The sequence below is a fragment of the Rhinoderma darwinii genome (genome assembly GCF_050947455.1).
Source record: "Rhinoderma darwinii isolate aRhiDar2 chromosome 1 unlocalized genomic scaffold, aRhiDar2.hap1 SUPER_1_unloc_27, whole genome shotgun sequence".
Taxonomy (NCBI): domain Eukaryota; kingdom Metazoa; phylum Chordata; class Amphibia; order Anura; family Rhinodermatidae; genus Rhinoderma; species Rhinoderma darwinii.
In genome coordinates, this window is record NW_027461664.1 from 41,534 (window position 1) to 58,029 (window position 16,496).

The following is a 16,496-nucleotide window of genomic DNA, read 5'->3' on the forward strand; positions in this document are numbered from 1 at the left end:
AGAAGAGGAGGATGGTGATGTTTCCAATGATGAGTGTTGTAGAGAAGATGGAGGTTGGCGGACGCCAATTTCCGGAGGACGTGGAGATGGAGGAGGAGGATGAGAAGATGGAGGCTGGCGGACGCCAGTTTCCAGAGGACGTGGAGATGGAGGAGGAGGATGAGAAGATGGAGGCTGGCGGACGCCAGTTTCCAGAGGACGTGGAGATGGAGGATGGGAAGATGGAGGTTGGCGGACGCCAATTTCCAGCTCCTGATGTGGAGATGGACGACCTTTCGGGGGCTACGGTTAACATCAGGGCCTCCAACCCCCGAAAGAGAAAGTGGCCATTTTAGTAACATCTGCCACTTGGGGCCCATTTACCATCAGGGCCCCCAACCCCCGGGAGAGATAGCGGCCATCTTATTTCCATCTGCCGCTCGGGGCCCATTTACCATCTTTAGGTGAGGTAAGTGCCGTCCACTGATGATCTTCTCACCTCACGACTCTTCTACAGCCGCCTGGACACTGAATTTCTGATTTGTTTTGCAGTTGTCACCCCAACATCGTGGCCTTTACCACCTAAACCATCTGAAATTCCCATGAAGACTCCTCCAGTGATGAGCAGACGCGAGATCCGGTAAGTCTGACGTCTTCCGCTCGTCTTCATCTTCTCCTTGTGGTGAAGGTTTTGTGAATTTTTTTGCTTATTTGTATTTTTTCCTTTTCTAGGATCCGACTTTGAAAAATATGAAAAACGTTTCCGGTTTCTTCTGATCCAGGATCGAGCTGTGTAAGGGTGGACTGGCGGCCATATCCACGGGTGAAGAAGGACCCTCCCCCTCTTCATCTCACCGATCATCGCATGTTAAAGGGCCGGAGCCACAGAAAACCGCACAGAAATTCTACCAGATTCTATAATAAACAGATTTATTTTTACCATTTTTAGTGTTTTCATTTCTAGATTGGGGAATTTATCCAGGGAACCTGTGTTCTATGGGGGTCCGAAGGTTATAGGTGTAATACTCTGCAGAATATATCACTCTGTATCTGTCAGGAGGTGGAGAGGACAGAGCAATGTTCTGCAGATCTGTAGAGAGGTCAGTGGTGTAATAATCTGCAGAATATATCACACTGTATCTGTCAGTAGAGGACAGAGCAATGTTCTGCAGATCTCTAGACAGGTCAGTGGTGTAATAATCTGCAGAATATATCACTCTGTATCTGTCAGGAGGTGGAGAGGACAGAGCAATGTTCTGCAGATCTCTAGAGAGGTCAGTGGTGTAATACTCTGCAGAATATATCACTCTGTATCTATCAGTAGAGGACAGAGCAATGTTCTGCAGATCTCTAGAGAGGTCAGTGGTGTAATAATCTGCAGAATATATCACTATGTATCTGTCAGGAGGTGGAGAGGACAGAGCAATGTTCTGCAGATCTGTAGAAAGGTCAGTGGTGTAATAATCTGCAGAATATATCACTCTGTATCTGTCAGTAGAGGACAGAGCAATGTTCTGCAGATCTGTAGAGAGGTCAGTGGTGTAATAATCTGCAGAATATATCACTCTGTATCTGTCAGGAGGTGGAGAGGACAGAGCAATGTTCTGCAGATCTGTAGAGAGGTCAGTGGTGTAATAATCTGCAGAATATATCACTCTGTATCTGTCAGGAGGTAGAGGAGCGATGTTCTGCAGATCTGTAGAGAGGTCAGTGGTGTAATAATCTGCAGAATATATCACTATGTATCTGTCAGTAGAGGACAGAGCAATGTTCTGCAGATCTGTAGACAGGTCAGTGGTGTAATAATCTGCAGAATATATCACTATGTATCTGTCAGGAGGTGGAGAGGACAGAGCAATGTTCTGCAGATCTGTAGAGAGGTCAGTGGTGTAATAATCTGCAGAATATATCACTATGTATCTGTCAGTAGAGGACAGAGCAATGTTCTGCAGATATCTAGACAGGTCAGTGGTGTAATAATCTGCAGAATATATCACTATGTATCTGTCAGTAGAGGACAGAGCAATGTTCTGCAGATCTGTAGACAGGTCAGTGGTGTAATAATCTGCAGAATATATCACTCTGTATCTGTCAGTAGAGGACAGAGCAATGTTCTGCAGATCTGTAAGTGGTGTAATAATCTGCAGAATATATCACTCTATCTGTCAGTAGAGGACAGAGCAATGTTCTGCAGATCTGTAGAGAGGTCAGTGGTGTAATAATCTGCAGAATATATCACTCTGTATCTGTCAGTAGAGGACAGAGCAATGTTCTGCAGATCTGTAGAGAGGTCAGTGGTGTAATAATCTGCAGAATATATCACTCTGTATCTGTCAGTAGAGGACAGAGCAATGTTCTGCAGATCTGTAGACAGGTCAGTGGTGTAATAATCTGCAGAATATATCACTCTGTATCTGTCAGGAGGTGGAGAGGACAGAGCAATGTTCTGCAGATCTGTAGAGAGGTCAGTGGTGTAATAATCTGCAGAATATATCACTGTATCTGTCAGTAGAGGACAGAGCAATGTTCTGCAGATCTGTAGAGAGGTCAGTGGTGTAATACTCTGCAGAATATATCACTATGTATCTGTCAGTAGAGGACAGAGCAATGTTCTGCAGATCTCTAGAGAGGTCAGTGGTGTAATACTCTGCAGAATATATCACTATGTATCTGTCAGTAGAGGACAGAGCAATGTTCTGCAGATCTCTAGAGAGGTCAGTGGTGTAATAATCTGCAGAATATATCACTCTGTATCTGTCAGGAGGTGGAGAGGACAGAGCAATGTTCTGCAGATCTGTAGAGAGGTCAGTGGTGTAATAATCTGCAGAATATATCACTATGTATCTGTCAGTAGAGGACAGAGCAATGTTCTGCAGATCTGTAGAGAGGGTAGTGGTGTAATACTCTGCAGAATATATCACTATGTATCTGTCAGTAGAGGACAGAGCAATGTTCTGCAGATCTGTAGAGAGGTCAGTGGTGTAATAATCTGCAGAATATATCACTCTGTATCTGTCAGTAGAGGACAGAGCAATGTTCTGCAGATCTGTAGAGAGGTCAGTGGTGTAATAATCTGCAGAATATATCACTCTGTATCTGTCAGTAGAGGACAGAGCAATGTTCTGCAGATCTGTAGAGAGGTCAGTGGTGTAATAATCTGCAGAATATATCACTCTGTATCTGTCAGTAGAGGACAGAGCAATGTTCTGCAGATCTGTAGACAGGTCAGTGGTGTAATAATCTGCAGAATATATCACTCTGTATCTGTCAGGAGGTGGAGAGGACAGAGCAATGTTCTGCAGATCTGTAGAGAGGTCAGTGGTGTAATAATCTGCAGAATATATCACTCTGTATCTGTCAGTAGAGGACAGAGCAATGTTCTGCAGATCTGTAGAGAGGTCAGTGGTGTAATACTCTGCAGAATATATCACTATGTATCTGTCAGTAGAGGACAGAGCAATGTTCTGCAGATCTCTAGAGAGGTCAGTGGTGTAATAATCTGCAGAATATATCACTATGTATCTGTCAGTAGAGGACAGAGCAATGTTCTGCAGATCTGTAGAGAGGTCAGTGGTGTAATAATCTGCAGAATATATCACTCTGTATCTGTCAGTAGAGGACAGAGCAATGTTCTGCAGATCTGTAGAGAGGTCAGTGGTGTAATAATCTGCAGAATATATCACTCTGTATCTGTCAGTAGAGGACAGAGCAATGTTCTGCAGATCTGTAGAGAGGTCAGTGGTGTAATAATCTGCAGAATATATCACTCTGTATCTGTCAGTAGAGGACAGAGCAATGTTCTGCAGATCTGTAGACAGGTCAGTGGTGTAATAATCTGCAGAATATATCACTCTGTATCTGTCAGGAGGTGGAGAGGACAGAGCAATGTTCTGCAGATCTGTAGAGAGGTCAGTGGTGTAATAATCTGCAGAATATATCACTCTGTATCTGTCAGTAGAGGACAGAGCAATGTTCTGCAGATCTGTAGAGAGGTCAGTGGTGTAATACTCTGCAGAATATATCACTATGTATCTGTCAGTAGAGGACAGAGCAATGTTCTGCAGATCTCTAGAGAGGTCAGTGGTGTAATAATCTGCAGAATATATCACTCTGTATCTGTCAGGAGGTGGAGAGGACAGAGCAATGTTCTGCAGATCTGTAGAGAGGTCAGTGGTGTAATAATCTGCAGAATATATCACTATGTATCTGTCAGTAGAGGACAGAGCAATGTTCTGCAGATCTGTAGAGAGGTCAGTGGTGTAATAATCTGCAGAATATATCACTATGTATCTGTCAGTAGAGGACAGAGCAATGTTCTGCAGATCTGTAGAGAGGTCAGTGGTGTAATAATCTGCAGAATATATCACTCTGTATCTATCAGTAGAGGACAGAGCAATGTTCTGCAGATCTGTAGAGAGGTCAGTGGTGTAATAATCTGCAGAATATATCACTATGTATCTGTCAGTAGAGGACAGAGCAATGTTCTGCAGATATCTAGAGAGGTCAGTGGTGTAATAATCTGCAGAATATATCACTCTGTATCTGTCAGGAGGTGGAGAGGACAGAGCAATGTTCTGCAGGTCTCTAGAGAGGTCAGTGGTGTAATAATCTGCAGAATATATCACTCTGTATCTGTCAGGAGGTGGAGAGGACAGAGCAATGTTCTGCAGATCTGTAGAGAGGTCAGTGGTGTAATAATCTGCAGAATATATCACTCTGTATCTGTCTGGAGGCTTTTTGGAATTTTTCTTGAAAATATAAACAATTGCTGGTAAATTTATACATTTTCTAACGACATAAAACAGAAGGACAGATAAAGTAATGCCAACAAGGGACAATATATTACCCCCCCCCCATAAAAAGTGGGGGTGAAATGTCCGAATGTTTCTCTTATTCTGCAGATATAATTTTATTCCTTTATTTCACTAACACAGCAGATGATAACAGAGAATCACAGCTCAATATTTATTACCCCGATTCTGCAGTGTTTAGTGATATGACATATGTGGCCCTAGTGTGCCATGTGACTTATTGGACTCTTTGCGGAGCAACTCACGCGGCGGCAGAAACGGGAGAACAAATATGAAAGACCCCCAGTTTGTGCAAAGTGAAATTGAGCTGGGCAGCATAAAGCAGCCGTCAGCTGAGTGGACCCCCCTATAAGAGCAGGGGGCCCCGGCATTTGCCCGATTCGACCATGTGTGGACGCTGGCCCTGGTCTGTGTCCTGAGAACGTAGATGCAGTTGACACCGGGACATGCCAGCGGCCGATCGGGACACCACCTGGAATCTGGGAGTGTTCGGAGGTATGGAGACCCTCCCCAAATGACCCCATTTTGGATTCTACACCCCTCAGGGCGAGCATTTAGGGCTGCAGTGAGCATTTTGACACCACAGGTGTTACATCGATTGTATTAGAATTGAGCAGTGGAAATAAAGTCGTTTTAGCTCAAAATTTATTTATATTTAAAAAGAAAGAAACGATAACAAGGAGTACATCAGGGTATATGTAATATGTGAGGAGTATATCAGGGTATATGTAATATGTGAGGAGTATATCAGGGTATATGTAATATGTGAGGAGTACATCAGGGTATATGTAATATGTGAGGAGTACATCAGGGTATATGTAATCTGTGAGGAGTACAGCAGGATATATGTAATATGTGAGGAGTACATCAGGGTATATGTAATCTGTGAGGAGTACATCAGGGTATATGTAATCTATGAGGAGTACATCAGGGTATATGTAATATGTGAGGAGTACATCAGGGTATATGTAATCTGTGAGGAGTACATCAGGGTATATGTAATATGTGAGGAGTACATCAGGGTATATGTAATCTGTGAGGAGTACATCAGGGTATATGTAATATGTGAGGAGTACATCAGGATATATGTAATCTGTGAGGAGTACATCAGGGTATATGTAATCTGTGAGGAGTACATCAGGGTATATGTAATCTGTGAGGAGTACATCAGGGTATATGTAATCTGTGAGGAGTACATCAGGGTATATGTAATCTGTGAGGAGTACATCAGGGTATATGTAATATGTGAGGAGTACATCAGGGTATATGTAATATGGGAGGAGTACATCAGGGTATATGTAATATGTGAGGAGTACATCAGGGTATATGTAATATGTGAGGAGTACATCAGGGTATATGTAATATGTGAGGAGTACATCAGGGTATATGTAATATGTGAGGAGTACATCAGGGTATATGTAAGCTGTGAGGAGTACATCAGGGTATATGTAATATGTGAGGAGCACATCAGGGTATATGTAATATGTGAGGAGTATATCAGGGAATATGTAATCTGTGAGGAGTACATCAGGATATATGTAATATGTGAGGAATACATCAGGGTATATGTAATATGTGAGGAGTACATCAGGATATATGTAATATGTGAGGAATACATCAGGGTATATGTAATATGTGAGGAGTACATCAGGATATATGTAATCTGTGAGGAGTACATCAGGGTATATGTAATATGTGAGGAGTACATCAGGATATATGTAAAATGGGAGGAGTACATTAGGGTATATGTTATCTGTGAGGAGTACTTTAGGGTATATGTAATCTGTGAGGAGTACATCAGTGTATATGTAATATATGAGGAGTACATCAGGGTATATGTAATATGTGAGGAGTACATCAGGGTATATGTAATATGTGAGGAGTACATCAGGGTATATGTAATCTGTGAGGAGTACATCAGGGTATATGTAATATGTGAGGAGTACATCAGGGTATATGTAATCTGTGAGGAGTACATCAGGATATATGTAATATGTGAGGAGTACGATGTGAGGAGCACATCAGGGTATATGTAATATGTAAGGAGTACATCAGGGTATATGTAAGATGTGAGGAGTACATCAGGATATATGTAATATGTGAGGAGTACATCAGGATATATGTAATATGTGAGGAGCACATCAGGGTATATGTAATCTGTGAGGAGTACATCAGGTTATATGTAATATGTGAGGAGTACATCAGGATATATGTAATATGTGAGGAGTACATCAGGGTATATGTAATCTGTGAGGAATACATCAGGGTATATGTAATATGTGAGGAGTACATCAGGGTATATGTAATATGTGAGGAGTACATCAGGGTATATGTAATCTGTGAGGAGTACATCAGGGTATATGTAATCTGTGAGGAGTACATCAGGGTATATGTAATATGTGAGGAGTACATCAGGGTATATGTAATATGTGAGGAGTACATCAGGGTATATGTAATATGGGAGGAGTACATCAGGGTATATGTAATATGTGAGGAGCACATCAGGGTATATGTAATATGTGAGGAGTATATCAGGGAATATGTAATCTGTGAGGAGTACATCAGGGTATATGTAATATGTGAGGAGTACATCAGGCTATATGTAAGATGTGAGGAGTATATCAGGGTATATGTAATATGTGAGGAGTACATTAGGGTATATGTAATCTGTGAGGAGTACATCAGGATATATGTAATCTGTGAGGAGTACATCAGGGTATATGTAATATGTGAGGAGTACATCAGGGTATATGTAATATGTGAGGAGCCCATCAGGCTATATGTAATCTGTGCTGAGTACATCAGGGTATATGTAAACTGGGCGGAGTACATCAGGATATGTAATCTGCGTAGTACATTAGGGTATATGTAATCTGAGCGGAGTACATCAGGGTATATGTAAACTGTGCGGAGTACATCAGGGTATATGTAAAATGGGCGGAGTACATCAGGATATATGTAATCTGTGAGGAGTACATCAGGGTATATGTAAACTGTGTGGAGTACATCAGGGTATATGTAAGCTGTGCGGAGTATATCAGGGTATATGTAATATGTGAGGAGTACATCAGGATATATGTTATCTATGAGGAGTACATCAGGGTATATGTAATCTGTGACGAGTACATCAGGGTATATGTAAACTGTGAGGAGTACATCAGGAGATATGTTATCTATGAGGATTACATCCGGGTATATGTAATCTGTGAAAAGTACATCAGGGTATTTGTAAATTGTGAGGAGTACATCAGGATATATGTAATCTGTGAGGAGTACATCAGGATATATGTAATCTGTGAGGAGTACATCAGGATATATGTAATACGTGAGGAGTACATCAGGGTATATGTAAGCTGGGTTGAGTACATCAGGGTATATGTAAGCCGTGAGGAGTACATCAGGGTATATGTAATCTGAGCGGAGTACATCAGGGTATATGTAAGCAGGACGGAGTACATCAGAGTATATGTAAACTGTGAGGAGTACATCAGGATATATGTAATCTGTGCTGAGTACATCAGGGTATATGTAAACTGGGCGGAGTACATCAGGATATGTAATCTGCGTAGTACATTAGAGTATATGTAATCTGAGCGGAGTACATCAGGGTATATGTAAGCTGGACAGAGTACATCAGGGTATATGTAAGCTGTGCGGAGTACATCAGGGTATATGTAAGATGGGCGGAGTACATCAGGATATATGTAATCTGTGAGGAGTACATCAGGGTATATGTAAACTGTGAGGAGTACATCAGGGTATATGTAAGCTGTGCGGAGTATATCAGGGTATATGTAGTATGTGAGGAGTACATCAGGGTAAATGTAATCTGTGACAAGTACATCAGGGTATATGTAAACTGTGAGGAGTACATCAGGATATATGTTATCTATGAGGATTACATCAGGGTATTTGTAAATTGTGAGGAGTACATCAGGGTATATGTAATCTGTGAGTAGTACATCAGGGTATATGTAATCTGTGAGGAGTACATCAGGGTATATGTAATCTGTGAGGAGTACATCAGGGTATATGTAAACTGTGAGGAGTACATCAGGATATATGTAATCTGTGAGGAGTACATCAGGATATATGTAATATGTGAGGAGTACATCAGGGTATATGTAAACTGGGTTGAGTACATCAGGGTATATATAAGCTGTGAGGAGTACATCAGGGTATATGTAAGCTGTGAGGAGTACATCAGGGTATATGTAAGGTGTGAGGAGTACATCAGGGTATATGTAATATGTGAGGAGTACATCAGGATATATGTAATCTGAGGAGTACATCAGGGTATATGTAATCTGTGAGGAGTACATCAGGGTATGTGTAATCTGTGAGGAGTACATCAGGGTATATGTAATCTGTTAGTAGTACATCAGGGTATATGTAAGATGTGAGGAGTACATCAGGGTATATGTAATATGTGAGGAGTACATCTGGGTATATGTAATCTGTGAGGAGTATATCAGGTTATATGTAAAATGTGAGGAGTACATCAGGGTATATGTAATATGTGAGGTGTACATCAGGGTATATGTAATCTGTGAGGAGTACATCAGGGTATATGTAATATGTGAGGAGTACATCAGGGTATATGTAATCTGTGAGGAGTACATCAGGGTATATGTAATCTGTGAGGGGTACATCAGGGTATATGTAATATGTGAGGGGTACATCAGGGTATATGTAATATGTGAGGAGTACATCAGGATATATGTAATATGTGAGGAGTACATCAGGATATATGTAATCTGTGAGTAGTACATCAGGGTATATGTAATCTGTGAGTAGTACATCAGGATATATGTAAAATGTGAGGAGAACATCAGGGTATATGTAATATGTGAGTAGTACATCAGTGTATATGTAATTTGTGTGGAGTACATCAGGGTATATGTAAGATGTGAGGAGTACATCAGGGTATATGTAATATGTGAGGAGTACATCAGGGTATATGTAATCTGTGAGGAGTACATCAGGGTATATGTAATATGTGAGGAGTACATCAGGGTATATGTAATCTGAGGAGTACATCAGGGTATATGTAATATGTGAGGAGTACATCAGAGTATATGTAATCAATGAGGAGTACATCAAGATATATGTAATCTGTGTGGAGTACATCAGGGTATATGTAATCTGTGAGGAGTACATCAGGGTATATGTAATCTGTGAGGAGTACATCAGTGTATATGTAATCTGTGAGGAGTACATCAGGGTTTATGTAATATGTGAGGAGTACATCAGGGTATATGTAAGGAGTACATCAGGATATATGCAATCTGTGAGGAGTACTTCAGGATATATGTAATCTGTGAGGAGTACATCAGGGTATATGTAAGCTGTGAGGAGTACATTAGGGTATATGTAAATTGTGAGGAGTACATCAGGGTATATGTAATCTGTGAGTAGTACATCAGGGTATATGTAATCTGTGAGGAGTACATCAGGATATATGTAATCTGTGTGGAGTACATCAGGGTATATGTAATCTGTGAGGAGTACATCAGGGTATATGTAATCTGTGAGGAGTACATCAGTGTATATGTAATCTGTGAGGAGTACATCAGGGTATATGTAATATGTGAGGAGTAAATCAGGGTATATGTAAGGAGTACATCAGGATATATGCAATCTGTGAGGAGTACATCAGGATATATGTAATCTGCGGAGTACATCAGGGTATATGTAATCTGTGAGGAGTACATCAGGGTATATGTAAATTGTGAGGAGTACATCAGGATATATGTAAGATGTGAGGAGAACATCAGGGTATATGTAATCTGTGAGGAGTACATCAGGGTATATGTAATCTGTGAGGAGTACATCAGGGTATATGTAATTTGTGTGGAGTACATCAGGGTATATGTAAGATGTGAGGAGTACATCAGGGTATATGTAATATGTGAGGAGTACATCAGGGTATATGTAATCTGTGAGGAGTACATCAGGGTATATGTAATATGTGAGGAGTACATCAGGGTATATGTAATCTGAGGAGTACATCAGGGTATATGTAATATGTGAGGAGTACATCAGAGTATATGTAATCAATGAGGAGTACATCAGGATATATGTAATCTGTGTGGAGTACATCAGGGTATATGTAATCTGTGAGGAGTACATCAGGGTATATGTAATCTGTGAGGAGTACATCAGTGTATATGTAATCTGTGAGGAGTACATCAGGGTATATGTAATATGTGAGGAGTACATCAGGGTATATGTAAGGAGTACATCAGGATATATGCAATCTGTGAGTAGTACATCAGGATATATGTAATCTGTGAGGAGTACATCAGGGTATATGTAAGCTGGGAGGAGTACATCAGGGTATATGTAAATTGTGAGGAGTACATCAGGGTATATGTAATCTGTGAGTAGTACATCAGGGTATATGTAATCTGTGAGGAGTACATCAGGGTATATGTAATCTGTGAGGAGTACATCAGGGTATATGTAAACTGTGAGGAGTACATCAGGATATATGTAATCTGTGAGGAGTACATCAGGATATATGTAATATGTGAGGAGTACATCAGGGTATATGTATTATGTGAGGAGTACATCAGGGTATATGTAATATGTGAGGAGTACATCAAGGTATATGTAATATGTGAGGAGTACATCAGGGTATATGTAATATGTGAGGAGTACATCAAGGTATATGTAATCTGTGAGGAGTACATCAGGATATATGTAATATGTGAGGAGTACATCAGGGTATATGTAATATGTGAGGAGTACATCAGTGTATATGTAATCTGTGAGGAGTACATCAGGGTATATGTAATATGTGAGGAGTACATCAGGGTATATGTAATCTGTGAGGAGTACATCAGGGTATATGTAATATGTGAGGAGTACATCAGGGTATATGTAATATGTGAGGAGTACATCAGGGTATATGTAAGCTGTGATGAGTACATCAGGGTATATGTAAATTGTGAGGAGTACATCAGGGTATATGTAATCTGTGAGGAGTACATCAGGGTATATGTAAGCTGGGAGGAGTACATCAGGGTATATGTAAATTGTGAGGAGTACATCAGGGTATATGTAATCTGTGAGTAGTACATCAGGGTATATGTAATCTGTGAGGAGTACATCAGGGTATATGTAATCTGTGAGGAGTACATCAGGGTATATGTAAACTGTGAGGAGTACATCAGGATATATGTAATCTGTGAGGAGTACATCAGGATATATGTAATATGTGAGGAGTACATCAGGGTATATGTATTATGTGAGGAGTACATCAGGGTATATGTAATATGTGAGGAGTACATCAAGGTATATGTAATATGTGAGGAGTACATCAGGGTATATGTAATATGTGAGGAGTACATCAAGGTATATGTAATCTGTGAGGAGTACATCAGGATATATGTAATATGTGAGGAGTACATCAGGGTATATGTAATATGTGAGGAGTACATCAGTGTATATGTAATCTGTGAGGAGTACATCAGGGTATATGTAATATGTGAGGAGTACATCAGGGTATATGTAATCTGTGAGGAGTACATCAGGGTATATGTAATATGTGAGGAGTACATCAGGGTATATGTAATATGTGAGGAGTACATCAGGGTATATGTAAGCTGTGATGAGTACATCAGGGTATATGTAAATTGTGAGGAGTACATCAGGGTATATGTAATCTGTGAGTAGTACATCAGGGTATATGTAATCTGTGAGGAGTACATCAGGGTATATGTAAACTGTGAGGAGTACATCAGGATATATGTAATCTGTGAGGAGTACATCAGGATATATGTAATCTGTGAGGAGTACATCAGGGTATATGTAAACTGGGTTGAGTACATCAGGGTATATGTAAGCTGTGAGGAGTACATCAGGGTATATGTAAGCTGTGAGGAGTACATCAGGGTATATGTAAGCTGTGAGGAGTACATCAGGGTATATGTAAGGTGTGAGGAGTACATCAGGGTATATGTAATCTGTGAGGAGTACATCAGGGTATATGTAATTTGTGTGGAGTACATCAGGGTATATGTAAGATGTGAGGAGTACATCAGGGTATATGTAATATGTGAGGAGTACATCAGGGTATATGTAATATGTGAGGAGTACATCAGGGTATATGTAATCTGTGAGGAGTACATCAGGGTGTATGTAATATGTGAGGAGTACATCAGGGTATATGTAATCTGAGGAGTACATCAGGGTATATGTAATATGTGAGGAGTACATCAGAGTATATGTAATCAATGAGGAGTACATCAGGATATATGTAATCTGTGTGGAGTACATCAGGGTATATGTAATCTGTGAGGAGTACATCAGGGTATATGTAATCTGTGAGGAGTACATCAGTGTATATGTAATCTGTGAGGAGTACATCAGGATATATGTAATATGTGAGGAGTACATCAGGGTATATGTAATATGTGAGGAGTACATCAGGGTATATGTAATCTGTGAGGAGTACATCAGGGTATATGTAATCTGTGAGGAGTACATCAGGGTATATGTAATATGTGAGGAGTACATCAGGGTATATGGAATATGTGAGGAGTACATCAGGGTATATGTAATCTGTGAGGAGTACATCAGGGTATATGTAATATGTGAGGAGTACATCAGGATATATGTAAACTGTGAGGAGTACATCAGGGTATATGTAATCTGTGAGGAGTACATCAGGGTATATGTAATCTGAGCGGGGTACATCAGGGTATATGTAATCTGTGAGGAGTACATCAGGATATATGTAAACTATGCGGAGTACATCAGGGCATATGTAATCACTTTGCGGGGCCGTCGATTGTGTTCTAACCACTTAGAAGCCGCAAACGCTATTGAACGCGGCTTCTAAGGAGTTAATCGGCGGGGACCCTGGGGAAGGAGATGTGACAACTGCTGTTTGTGACAGCAGTTGTCATTGCTCACAGATGGGATGGGGGCGGAATGGCAGTTTTTACCAGGACGTACTATTACTTAAATAGCGAGATCTCGCTATAAATCACAGGTTACAGGGAGATTACGCTTGCTCTGCTGTAAGTACCACAGATACGTTAACGAAGTGTCGGGATTGTGAATAGACATCCCTTCCTGGCTGGGCTGTCTAAACAGGCTATGTTCACACGGAGTATTTTGGGGGAGGAATATCTGCCTCAAAATTCCGTTTGGAACTTTGAGGCAGATATTCCTCTCCCTGCACGCCGATTTTCGCGGCGATTATCGCGCCGTTTTTCGCCCGCGGCCATTGAGCGCCGCGGGCATAAAACAGCGAGAAATACGCTTTCTCCTGCCTCCCATTGAAGTCAATGGGAGGTCAGAGGCGGAAGCGCCCGAAGATAGGGCATGTCGCTTCTTTTTCCCGCGAGGCAGTTTTACTGCTCGCGGGAAAAAGACGTCGACGCCTCCCATTGAAATCAATGGGAGGCGTTCTCGGGCCGTTTTTGCCGAGTTTTGCGACGCGGTTTCTGCGTAAAAAAACTCTGCAAAATACCCCGTGTGAACATAGCCTAAGACAGCACATAGTGAACAACGCAGTGTTAGGGTATGTTCACACGGCAGTGTCCGTAACGGCTGAAATTACGGGGCTGTTTTCAGGAGAAAACAGCTCCGTAATTTCAGCCGACATGGCATGTTGAGGCGCTTTTTCGCGGCGTCAATTACGGACGTAAATGAAGCTGTTTTTCCATGGAGTCAATGGAAAACGGCTTCATTTACGTCTGAAGAAGTGACAGGCACTTCTTTGACGCGGGCGTCTATTTACGCGCCATCTTTTGACAGCGACGCGTAAATTTACGCCTCGTGGGAATAGACCAACGTAAAACCCATTGCTTTCAATGGGCAGATGTTTGCCGATGCTATCGAGCCGCATTTTCGGATGTAAATCGAGGCGGAAAACGCCCGAATTACGTCCGTAAATAAGCTGTGTGAACATACCCTTACTATGCGGTGACTAAATGAATGGAGAGAAGTGCATGATGCTGATTGGTCAGCGTCATACACTCCTCTTTACAACGCCCACTTGGTCTAATGGAAAAACACGCCCAGTTGGGCATTAAGAAACTCATTAGCATAAAGCTAAAATCGCTCCTAACGTGGTAAATATAGAACGTTTTCTAAATAAAAAGCATTACTGTCACCGACATTACAGCGCCGATCACATCATGTAGGAGACAGGACACTTATAATGTGGTGACAGAGTCTCTTTACTTATATAGGAGATAGGGCACATATAATGTGGTGACAGAGCCTCTTTACTTATATAGGAGATAGGACACTTATAATATGGTGACAGAGCCTCTTTACTTATATAGGAGATAGGACACTTATAATGTGGTGACAGAGCCTCTTTACTTATATAGGAGATAGGACACTTATAATGTGGTGACAGCCTCTTTACTTATATAGGAGATAGGACACTTATAATGTGGTGACAGAGCCTCTTTACTTATATAGGAGATAGGACACTTATAATGTGGTGACAGCCTCTTTACTTATATAGGAGATAGGGCACTTATAATGTGGTGACAGAGCCTCTTTACTTATATAGGAGATAGGACGCTTATAATGTGGTGACAGAGCCTCTTTACTTATATAGGAGATAGGGCACTTATAATGTGGTGACAGTGTCTCTTTACTTATATAGGAGATAGGACACTTATAATGTGGTGACAGAGCCTCTTTACTTATATAGGAGATAGGACACTTATAATGTGGTGACAGAGCCTCTTTACTTATATAGGAGATAGGACACTTATAATGTGGTGACAGAGTCTCATTACTTATATAGGAGATAGGGCACTTATAATGTGGTGACAGAGTCTCTTTACTTATATAGGAGATAGGACACTTATAATGTGGTGACAGAGCCTCTTTACTTATATAGGAGATAGGACACTTATAATGTGGTGACAGAGCCTCTTTACTTATATAGGAGATAGGGCACTTATAATGTGGTGACAGTGTCTCTTTACTTATATAGGAGATAGGACACTTATAATGTGGTGACAGAGCCTCTTTACTTATATAGGAGATAGGACACTTATAATGTGGTGACAGAGCCTCTTTACTTATATAGGAGATAGGACACTTATAATGTGGTGACAGAGCCTCTTTACTTATATAGGAGATAGGGCACTTATAATGTGGTGACAGAGCCTCTTTACTTATATAGGAGATAGGGCACTTATAATGTGGTGACAGCCGCTTTACTTATATAGGAGATAGGGCACTTATAATGTGGTGACAGAGCCTCTTTACTTATATAGGAGATAGGACACTTATAATGTGGTGACAGAGTCTCTTTACTTATATAGGAGATAGGGCACTTATAAAGTGGTGACAGAGCCTCTTTACTTATGTAGGAGATAGGACACTTATAATGTGGTGACAGAGCCTCTTTACTTATATAGGAGATAGGGCAGTTATAATGTGGTGACAGCCTCTTTACTTATATAGGAGATAGGACACTTATAATGTGGTGACAGAGTCTCTTTACTTATATAGGAGATAGGACACTTATAATGTGGTGACAGAGCCTCTTTACTTATATAGGAGATAGGGCACTTATAATGTGGTGACAGAGCCTCTTTACTTATATAGGAGATAGGGCACTTATAATGTGGTGACAGAGTCTCTTTACTTATATAGGAGATAGGACACTTATAATGTGGTGACAGAGCCTCTTTACTTATATAGGAGATAGGGCACTTATAA

General features: G+C 40.8%; 1 protein-coding gene and 1 long non-coding RNA gene across 7 annotated transcripts in view; one reads left to right on the forward strand and one right to left on the reverse strand.

Annotated features, from left to right (window-relative positions):
* Positions 1–16,496, forward strand: part of LOC142671136 (oocyte zinc finger protein XlCOF8.4-like) — a 143,101-nt gene that overhangs the window by 41,519 nt on the left and 85,086 nt on the right. The window contains exons 7-8 of one of the 4 annotated variants that reach the window (XM_075847154.1): positions 532–619; positions 712–901. The exons of the other annotated variants lie outside the window; for them this stretch is intronic. Of the exons in view, the coding sequence (XP_075703269.1) occupies positions 532–619; positions 712–724 (101 nt within the window). The 3' untranslated portion in view covers positions 725–901. Of the gene's footprint in view, positions 1–531; positions 620–711; positions 902–16,496 lie in introns of those variants that run through there. 4 annotated transcript variants of the gene reach the window in all.
* Positions 1–16,496, reverse strand: part of LOC142671140 (uncharacterized) — a 153,080-nt gene that overhangs the window by 24,703 nt on the left and 111,881 nt on the right. The window lies entirely within an intron of this gene.